Source organism: Trifolium pratense, linkage group LG2 (genome assembly GCF_020283565.1).
Source record: "Trifolium pratense cultivar HEN17-A07 linkage group LG2, ARS_RC_1.1, whole genome shotgun sequence".
Lineage (NCBI taxonomy): Eukaryota > Viridiplantae > Streptophyta > Magnoliopsida > Fabales > Fabaceae > Trifolium > Trifolium pratense.
This window is the reverse complement of record NC_060060.1, coordinates 60090163-60101559: the sequence shown is the minus strand read 5'-3', so window position 1 is coordinate 60101559 and position 11397 is coordinate 60090163. Positions and strand designations below refer to the sequence as shown.

At 34.0% G+C, this 11397-nt stretch overlaps 1 protein-coding gene across 1 annotated transcript; it reads right to left on the bottom strand.

Annotated features, from left to right (window-relative positions):
- Positions 1 to 5853: 5853 nt before the first annotated feature.
- LOC123909268 (two-component response regulator ARR14-like) lies at positions 5854 to 7797 on the bottom strand. Its single transcript, XM_045960082.1, has 5 exons — positions 7557 to 7797; positions 7314 to 7460; positions 6878 to 7219; positions 6487 to 6563; positions 5854 to 6365 (listed from the first exon to the last, which is right to left on the bottom strand). Exons 1-5 carry the CDS (start codon positions 7675 to 7677, stop codon positions 6039 to 6041), a joined length of 1014 nt encoding a protein of 337 aa, XP_045816038.1. The 5' UTR covers positions 7678 to 7797; the 3' UTR covers positions 5854 to 6038.
- Positions 7798 to 11397: the final 3600 nt, after the last annotated feature.

Below are 11397 nucleotides of genomic sequence, written 5' to 3'. Positions count from 1 at the left end.
TAACTTTGCTTAGAAATGTAAGAGTGCTCGAGCCTTGAGGTACACAATGAAGGTTATGTGTGGAATAAAATTAAATCCCAACCGACCAACTACTACCTAGTTTCGAAATGGGAAGCCACGTCAAATTTGTGATAAAATATAACAAACCTTCAATCGATGCTTGCCAAGTGGAGGTCTCAATACCATAAGTTGTAGGCAAGACCTTGTCGTCAGATGACACATCCAAAGGCACGAGCAAATCACCTGTAGACAAAATATACAACCTTAATGATGATGTGACAAAGCTGCTCGAACAAGATGTGCCAGATTGAGTACAAAATAGAAGTAAAAAGTTTTTGTACCATTATTCAAAAATAATCAAAAGTACAAAACAAGGACTTCCCTTCGGCCTTAATTATAAGAATTAAAAGAATGTACTCACACGTGTCGGGCACCTAACACACCTTTCGATCACACATGTCGGTGCATTGAAATTAGGAAGCATCACCCAGATTGAAAGAACTGCAACACAGCTTTATAAACATCATGTTTCACTATATCCCAATAAGATTGAAAAAATAGAGCCCCAAATCCATCCGGACCAGCTGCACAGTTAGTGTTTAGAGCAAACACTGCATGATGAACTTCCTCCATAGATGGAAAATCTGTGAGCATATTGTTGGTCTCAGAGTTCACTAAATTTAGAATAACTTCATCAATAATTCCATCATCCTGCAAAATAGAGGTAGAATTGAAAAAGGTTAGAAAAGTGTGAAACCACATGATCTGCAATGGCATCAGGATCAGTTAAAAAGTTGTCTCCATTTCTCATAAAAATTATCTTATTAGTTGCAGCATTGATTTTAGCAACTCTATGAAAGAACTTTGTGTTTCTATCCCCTTCAAGGCTCCATTTTATCTTGGCTTTTTCCTTCCAAAAAGCTTCTTCAATGTTTAAGGCCAACTCCAAATCAACTTGAGCTTGTTTCTCTTGATTCATGAGTAAGTCACTGTGACCATTTGTACTAATGTCATGTTGAATCTCATTAACCTTATCTTTAGCCTTTTTCAATTGATCGTGCACATTTCCAAACACCTCCTTGTTCCATATCTTAAAAATAAATAAAAATCAAGATCTTAAGTTTTTTGCTGAGAATGTACATTGGACAACCGATCACATTTGAGTTCCAGATCACATTTGAGTTCCAGCTCTCACAAACGATTCTTTTGCAGTCCTGATGCAATGTCCACATATATGCATAAATTTGAATTGGGAAATATGTTTAACCTCTAAAGCCCACATATGCATCAATGAAGTCAATGTTACATATGGATCTATCAAGACGATTTTCAATGTGTCTATCCCCTCTTCTGCCATTTGACCAAGTAAGATTCACTCCTTTAGTTGGAAGATGGACAAGGTTGTTAGAGTTACTCCAATCAAAAAAATCATTCATTGGAGTGGAAGCAGGAGTAGTGTTACCTCTATGCTCATGTGCCCCTAAGATTGTATTAAAGTCACCAATGAAGCACCAGGGACCTTTATGAATTATCTGAAGGTTACTATGTTTTATCCACAACTTTCTTCTATGAACATAACTAGTAGAAGCATAAATTGCTGCGACAAAAAACTGCATACTGTTTTCTTCTAACATGAAGGAGATTTGTTGGTCATCAAAGTCAATTGAAGTAGGATGTAAAGATATGGAACACAAACACCAAAGATTAGGCAACAAACGACCTCTAAAATTAACCTTAAATATCTCAAGATTAAGTCTTCTGAGACAAGATGCAGGAAAAGAATCAATATTCATCCAAGGTTCACCTATAAAAATAAAACTAGGCCTATGCTTAACAATAAGCCTTTTAAGAGCCAATTTTGTAGGAGAATTGGCCAAACCTCTTAATTTACAGTAGATGCACTTCATTGAGAAAGATTGGATTGACAAACCCTTGACCCAGTGGTGTAGGGAACAGATGCAGAAGCTTGTTTTATTTTCTTTCTTATTTGCCTTCTTTTGTGACTTGGACAGAACTTGTTGAAAGGGGGGCTGAGCTTCATTTTGTCCATCTGCTAACTCAGTCATGTTGGCCCATGATTGCTTCAAGAAATTGATGTCATTTTGCACATCCACAGGGATGTCCACATTATTGAACTTCCGCATCTAACTGGGTGTCATCCACAAACTCTGAGCCTTGAGAGCTCAAATAATCTGAGTTATTTTTCTCAGAAACTAATCCTTCCTCTAATGGTTCATTAACCTCAGTTTCTGTTTCCAAATTCTGATTATGCAGCTCGACAATAACGGTATCAGTTTCTGGTTCATCAACATTAATCACCTCATCAATTCTTCTTGTCTTAGAATTATTAATAGCCACGTTGACAGCTGGAGATGCATCAACGTTCTCCTAGTTATTTGGTATTCCCTTTACTAATGACAAAAATTTGGTCTAAAGCTTTCTGCAAACCAGAGGGTTGATTACCCTTAGAAGTTTCAGCTTCAAGATCAACCAAAACCTGCCCCTGATTCTTGTTTGCATCACTAGTGACCACATAGCCTTTTTTAGATGCTAATTTCTTAGGTTGGGCTTCAGTTTCAACATTCTTAATAGGAAACCTTTTGCAAGAGCTTCTATCATGACCTATTATCAAACATTTGTCACAAAAAACAGGGAGATTTTCATACTCTAACTCCACGAAAAATGCAAAACCTTGTCTTTCAACTAAAACCTTGTATCTCAGCATTGTAGTTAGATCCATATCCACTAGAACTCTAGCAAAATGGCCAAACGAGCGCTCAAACATGGATTTGTTTGTTGCCGTATCAGTACAAATCGGTGTTCTCACTACTAGCTATAGCAAATAAAATCTTTGGCCTCCAATACTCTTGTGCTAATCCGAAAATTTTCATCCACACTTGGGCTGTGGATACAATACTGTAAAACCAAAAAAAGAGCAAAACTAAGGATTACCAAATAAGCCAACACTATTTCGCAAGCCCCTTCATTCAATGACTCAAACATATCAATTGATCCCAAAAATGCGTTATGAACAAAGAATTCACATTGCAATAGTATCTAATTATAGGGTCAACATTGGCTCAAAGAAACCATTTTAAAGGGGTATCTTTGAATATTAATTATGCGTGAATTCACATAAGGAATATCAAATTGGACATAAAGGATCATTGGGACTTGTCATTTAACCATCTCATTTACATATTTTGATACAATATTCACACATTACAGTGGTGTCAAGACAACCTTTAACTGTCTCGGAATTTATATAGCCAATAACAATTGGGCTTAAGGGTCACTTATGTTGTATTTAATCAACTTTGCATCCCAATTTGCATTTGCATTATGAAGAAAGAATTCACATTGCAATAGCATCATACCATCTCAAAATTAACATAATGAACAAAAAATTGTCTTAAGGATCATCGAGGCGACAATTAACCATCTCGGTTTGAATTTACACCATAAATACCAAATTGTGGTGTGATTTCAATACTAACTCAACAGTTCAGGATACAGTCATGCAATTGTCCTTGTTGGACAAATAATGGGCCAGCAACTGCTTTCATAAGCAAACATATGTGAGACACACATTAGACTTACCGGAGTAAACAATTTAGCCAAGTAGCACGTGTCAACCATGTGTACTGTAACTCCATAGAACCATATTGATAAACATAGAGGAACATAGTTATTGAACTTTTAGCTTTTTGCATTGATCTAGTGCTAGAAATTTAACTTCAGCATCTTTTCCATAATATTTGCAAGCTCTTTTTTACTAGATTTTAAATACAACTTTATAAGAGCAGAACCAAGGGACACCAAATTATATGTCGTCGCAATTATACAAGTAACAATACAATTATAAATGAATGCGCCGGAATCAAAGACTTCTCTGCATTCCCTTCATTCAATGATTCAATACCATCCATCCAAATAAAGAATGATTAAAAAGTTTACACTACAATGGCTAGGTCCAGGGTCAATGATCGATGGCACAAAGATACCATCTCAAAATTCACATAAGGAATATCATTTGGTTTTAAGGGTTATCCAGTCGACATTTAATCATATCAGTTACATGTTTTGAATAAAGTATTCACACATTACAATATCATTTAGTTCAATGGCTCAAATATATCATCCCAAAATTCACATAATGAATATCATTTGGTCTTGAGGGTCAATGATTTTCCCTGAAGAAAGCTAGTTACACGAAAAAGGGCGGAACCTCAAGTTAACCATTTTAAATTGATGATTTCGATAATAGCCTTTTTACCTTATTATATACCAGTTCAAAAAAACTTCTCCACTATTTTGATCTAATTGTCAAAACTTATCACTCCTGAGTTCAGACTTCAGACTTTTAAATGACTCGTCAATATATTTGAAGATTTACTAGTTAATTTACAATTAAACAATATAGAGTGCCGCCCGCAATGTGAATGACTAGAATGTTTAGATTCTGACGTGAATGACTAGAATATTTAAAAAGCATGTCATATGATATGACTTGTTAAGGCGAATTATAAAAAGAAACAGGCACCTGATATATTCTTGATTCTAGGAAAGCAAAACCAAAGCAGAAGAATCCATGAAAATTCAAATTCTAAATATTGAAGCAAACCTATACAGTACCGTCGAAGTAGTTCATTCATAATTGAGTGTACAACGACACTTTTATTTGATGCATGTGATGTCAAATGGGTAAACCCAACCCCAAATCTACAAAAACTTGTTTGGACACCATATGTTACGAATTTTCTTCCCCTGATGGAGAATACACAAAAACATATATAGAGAGCTTGCAACTAAAAGGGTGAATAATATGCCATACCATATGGTAGATGAGTCAGGAGTAATACTGAGAAAATATCCCCCTGGTTTCAGTAGAGATGACACGTTTAGAAGAAGTCTCCGCACTTTCTCTTCAGTTTCAAAACACAACTGCATTAAAGATATTAATCAAAAGAGGACCAGCAAGCAAATCCGAGGGGACTAAATATCAAGAGAGCAAAAAAGTGTCAGAAATGATAATGACTGCAAGCAAAAACTAAAATATCTCAAAAGGAGTTGTTGAGACACTGCCTATCTGCATTTACTTACTCTATCCTCATTTTTTAGGACTTATCATGCAGAGTAAAAACAAAGGGTTATAAGATAAGACACTATCAAAAAATGAGAAAGTAAATATGAGACCTGCAAATGCTGCAAACAGCAGACAAAATCAGCTGTATTGGTCTTCTCCTCCAAATGCACTTCTACATTTTCCTGTCAAGAAAAATAAGTTAGTATTAACAAAAGATACAGAACAGAATTGTATTCTGCTATGTATCTCTGCCCGTCAATGCTATAAACATCAACACAGTAACACAAATGGAATAGCAAATTAGTTGTTATTGGAAATAACACAAATATATGTATGCACTTGAGGAGTCATGAAGTAGAAAGAATCAAAAGATACCATATGCAAACGTATGAGAAGACGTTAGTCAGTACATTCAAGTTTGAGCATATTTCCAACATAATTGCCTTCAAGTGCAGGGGAAGTGTGGCACCACCGAACACAATCAGCCTCGGACCAATCAATGTACACAGGCCTCTCCGACTGAACCCACTGGTGCCTTACCAGTGAAACTATCAGACAGGACCAGCCCCAGGTACATACTACAATACAATGGACCTGAAAGTATACTAACACACCTGCAAAAGCTGAAAGGGTCTCAACTTGAATATGGATGACATTGTTAATAATTGGTTGGTTAAATCAATCAATTGACACTGTAATAAAGCAGAACCAATCAACCATCAATAAAGTACTCTGCAGAATGGAAAAAGGTGCTGAAAATTCTTAATGGAATGCATTAAAAAAAAATATTTTTATTGATTCAATATGAACAAAACACAGAAATGGGCTTTTTATAATAGTGCCCTTGTTACAAAACATAAGCCTAAAGCTTAATTGATATACTAACTATGACTAAAATAGAAACAAATGTCGTGAAGGTGGAATGAGATATTCAATGTTGCCTTCTTTATAGTCACCACATCCCATTGTGTATCTCATCGTTAAGATTGGGGAATAAATCGGTCAAATTAGAAAATATGTCGGAATCGTCACATTGATCAGGTGGTGTCATTGAATATTGCCCAAGCTGTGGAAGAGAGGTGCTAGGGGAATCAATGCTCTCAGCTGAAACAGCATAGTTGTTATTGTGTATATCATCATCGTTAAGATCGGGGAAAAAATCAGTCAAGCTAAAAAATACTTCGGTTTCATCAATTTCTTGATCCTGTGCTTGTGTTTCATTGTTCTTCTGATTCATCTTTGAATTTTTTATCCCACCATCTAAATACATTTTATATTTCTGCAAAAGAACATAACAGGTACAGAAGTGTTAGTGATAAAACACTTCATAAATTTCAGATTCAAATTACACAAAACACTAATGTATGAAATTTAAACAAGAAACTAATATAAAAACCAACCTGCAAATGACTAGCTACATGCTGTAATTCCAAGCCAGGACAATCCATGATCTTCAGAACTTTTTTAGGCTTTGCATCTGAAAGAAAAGGATGCACATAAGTAAGTTTTTTGAAATGCAAACAATTTATTAAGCCTCCGATCAAGGCACATGAAGGGCCAAGAAAGGGGGGAAGCAGGAAAACAATGAAAGGTGGAGCTAGAGCTCTAACCAAAGAGCAAGTTACAGACCCAAAAACAGAGTAAAGAAACACAACAACAAATACGACAAGCAGCAGAACAAAACAAACATAAAACTGATGCACATAAGTAAGTTGATTATCATTATTGAGTTCTTGAAGAATAGAATACAAACAAATGCAAAAAACAAAAAGTCTGAGGAAAGATTCATACTTTTAATCCCAAGATGATTCACGGTCGACACAAATTTTTGGTGCAAATCATCTGTCCAAGAGAAACGAGCTTTCTTTGCTGGAGGTTGTTTAGAAACATGAACCGCATCATCTCTTCCTCGCTTTTTAAGCCCTTTAGCCTCGCTTTCCTTTTGCACTAGATGTTCTCTTCCTCGCTTTTTAAGCCCTTTAGCCTCGCTTTCCTTTTGCACTAGATGTTGCCGCACGACATGTTGCCACATATTTTTGAATAGATTTTCATCCAGTGGTTTGGCCCAGTAACTACAAGCCCCGTTGGAAATGGAATCCATAACAGAACAGGTTCGGTTATCAAGCGACATCACTACAAAATAAAAATAATAACAGGGTGAGTCACATTTGTTAATTAATTAATGGAAAGGTGTAACCAATGATGAGTTTAAGGAAGAACTACTTACTAATCACCGGAATTTTCAAATGTGAAGTCACTTGTTGAACAAATGCATAAGTATCTTGCTGTGGAATATGAGTTTCGACGAGTATGATGTCGAAATGTGATGTCGACAAGAGCTGCTTTGCTTGAGAAATGGTAGAACATGATGTAACTGCAATAAAAAAAAAAAATTAAGAGTTAGAACAAAAAAAGATGAAAAGTAGTTTAGAATAATAATTAAGGTGTGTGTGAGTGATAAAGTAAGTACCTTGATAGTGTAATTGATTGCAAATGTGGTGAATAGTGTAGAAATCGTAGGTGTCATGATCGACTGCAAGTACTCTAAGCCCAGCGGGGAATGATGGATTGTTAGTAGTGAAAAGGTTCATATTTGCGATGAATGAATGAATGAAATGGAATAATGAATGAATGAATGGATTGTAATGAATAATAATGGAAGTAAGAGAGTGAGTGAGTGAAGAGGGTAGAAAGTAGAAGGAAGAATGAGTCTGAAAATCAACAATGAATAAACAAATTGCATAAGTAATCGAAGCAATGAAATGAAAGAAAGAAAGAAACTCAGAAATTAAAGAAAGATGAAAACTTTACCAAATTGATCGTGTCTTGAATGAAATGAAAGCAATGGGTCAGTGAGCGATGAATTGATTGTGTCTCTCAGCGATGAACAGCGATGAACTTCAGTGAAACTAACGAAGCAGATGAACAGCGATGAACAGCGATGAACAGTGAAACTAACGAAGCAGATCAGAAAGGAACAGAGATGAAGCAACAGACAACGATTGTGAGAGTGAGTATTGTGAGAGTTAAGGAATGAAATTAAAACGGCGCAAAAGCCTTTGTATGTATTTATAAGAAGAATTAGGGTTTCATTCTCCCCAACGGTCAGAAAATGATGAATGGTAACAGACAGCTGTGATGTGATGCGAATTTAAACAGCTGTCTGTGATGCGCGTGAAAGCGGGACATAAATCGGGTCGGGTCGGATTGTTGGTAACAATCGGAGCAGGATTTGCATCACTTCCTGTTTGTGTCACAATCGAACCATGTAAAAGATCCCATTTTTTTATGTTGTTTTGTTGATAGCAAGCAAGCAAGTTTGAGTTTTATGTTAAGTGAGTTGACTCGAGCTGAGTCACGACCGAGTCGTGACAAGATCAGAGGAGATCTATCTAGGCATTATTTTGTTTTTATTTTTTTGGTACAAAGATATGGGCTTGTGTTATTACTTACTAGTTTTGGAATAAATAACTTGTAAATTATCCCTTTCTTTTAAAATACATAAGGTACATTTTGAAAAAAAACACATAGACGAAGTAAGTTAATTTTCTCATTAATAATTTTAAAATTTTATGTTTTATTCCAAAATTAATAATGAACTAGCATAGAAAATAGGTTAGTTTTTTAAATTTTATGTTTTAAAGGAAAACTCAATTTTTAAAGATAGAGAGAATTATTAAGGAAAACTCATAGAAAAATATATTTCCTCCTAATTTATAATTTTGAATAGGATTACCGTCACAATAATTTTTTATAGATATTCAAATCTCAATTAATTGTTTTTTTTACTAAAATTTCAATTAATTGTTATATTAATAAAGCACCTACTATTCTATTTTTAAAATTAATAAAATATCTCTATATATCATATAAATATTTTTTCACGAAAAGAACCCCTAATTTTTTTTTAAGGAAAAAGTACCACTAATTTATTTACTAAATTTGGTGTTATTGTTCAAATAAAACACTACTTTAAGAAGAATTTTGAAATATTAATGTATAATAAAATTAAGTGAATATATTAAATATACTACATAATTTCTTTAATAAGAATGAAATTATCAATCAAACAAAAGTATTTTGAAATTGAATACTTAAAAAAAAATTAAAAGTTATAATAAGGGATATATATATATATATATATATATATATATATATATATAGAGTCAGGATCCGTTGACACCAACTAGTTTGACACCAAATGTTACACCTCTCAATAACGTTTTAACCGATATAAATTTTATAAAATCCACCGTTGGATTGAAAGTTTACATCATATAGATCATTTGTGTAAAATTTCAAATAAATCCAAAATTATTTGATATGTTATTGAGATACATCAAAATTAACGGTTTTTGTATTTTTTTTAAATGCCGTTAATCTTTATGTGTCTCAATAGCATATCAAATGATTTTGGATTTGTCTGGAATTTTACACAAATGATCTATATGATGTAAACTTTCAATCCAACGGTGGATTTTATAAAATTTATATCGGTTAAAACGTTATTGAGAGGTGTAACATTTGGTGTCAAACTAGTTGGTGTCAACGGATCCTGACTCATATATATATATATATATATATATATATATATATATATATATATATATATATATATATATATATATATATATATATATATATATATATATATATATGTATATGTATATGACGTAATACAACATGTATTTTGAAATTGAATATGTGCGTGACCACTCATCTAAAAAAAAAAAAACAGCAAATTTAGTCCTAAGCTCCCTCTACATAACTGCCAAATGTAGAGTGTTTGTTTGTACTAAAGGCTAACTATTAATGTTAGTTAGTTATTGTTATTTCTATTTTACTACTACTTTATTTCATCGGTTTCAAATTACTTGTCGTTTTAGGAAAAAAATTAAAAATTAAAAATTAAAAAAAATGTATTTTTACACCTTATTTTTTTATTATGCTTTTTTTTAATGTTTATTATATACTCTTATTCCAACTTTTCATCCATCCACCCGTGTTTTAAACTAAATAAGAATCTGACGATTCTGAATGTTTCGCTATGAATTCGTGATGATTTTATTCGCTTGAAATAACACTTCTCTTCGCTTTGGTTAATGCTACTTGTAGCGAAAAAGTTGTCGTGAAACAACATGACATAGTGGTGTAACTCAAGTTGGCTTTTTCAACTTTTCATCCATCCACCCATGTTTTCGACTAAATAAGAATCTGACGGTACTGAATGTTTCGCTATGAATTCGTGATGATTTTGTTCCCTTGAAATAGCACTTCTCTATTGCTTATAGCATTAGGTGCAAAACAGGGTAATAGATGAACTGAAGAAAAAAAAATTGTGGATTTCAGGTTTACACATACTATATTTTTAAAAATTTTACTACTTAATATATTTTCATTTAAATACTTAATAAAAGTCACTAGATTTGGTCTAGTGGTGAGAGATTTGGATAATATACTATAGGTTCTGGGTTTAATTCTCACCTCATTGAAAACCAAAAAAATTTAAATACTTAATAAATATTTAAGGGCATCAAATTTTATATTTTGGGGTTGAAGTTTGAACCCCAAAGCCCACTTAACTATCTTAAAGGTGAAATTTTTAGTCACTAGACTGTTTGACAACAAATATTCGATCACTTCAACTTCAAGTTAACATCTTGATTTTTTCTTTCTTCTAAATAGGTTGTTGGGTCATGATGAGGGAGCAGACGAGGATCATTCACATTGGACTTAACAACCATACAAATGAGTTGGACACCACTACTCTATCCAAAACCTTAAGGCGTTAGGTTTATAGGCAATCTCACTTATAAAGTGTTCCACCTCGATTTTTTCAAAAAATGTAGGATTTAATTCACCTCACACTTGTCACAACAATCTCCCTCTCAGGTGTGAGTCATTCAATTATTTATGCTCTCCTTCAATCATAAGACTTTCGATACAAGGAGGTAGTCAAACCCTTTATCGAACCATCGACTCTGATACAACTGTTGGATCATGAGGAGGGGAAAACCGGGAGGATTATCCACTTTGGGATTTAAGAGCAACCATACAAGTGCCCATCCCCACCCCCAAAATGACATTTTTGCACATGCGAATGAAGTTCATAACTTTATTCGCCAACTGTCCTGGACTGGATCTAAGGCCCAATCATTGAGAAAGTCCTCCCTTTTATGTCATCGAGCAAAGCCCAATCGCATAACAGCCCATGAAGACAACTCCAGTCAACACGTGACTTGAGCATCGGAGCACCTGCAGCTTGCACCATTTAGAGCGGAACACAACTCGTCCCATTTATTGGAACGAAA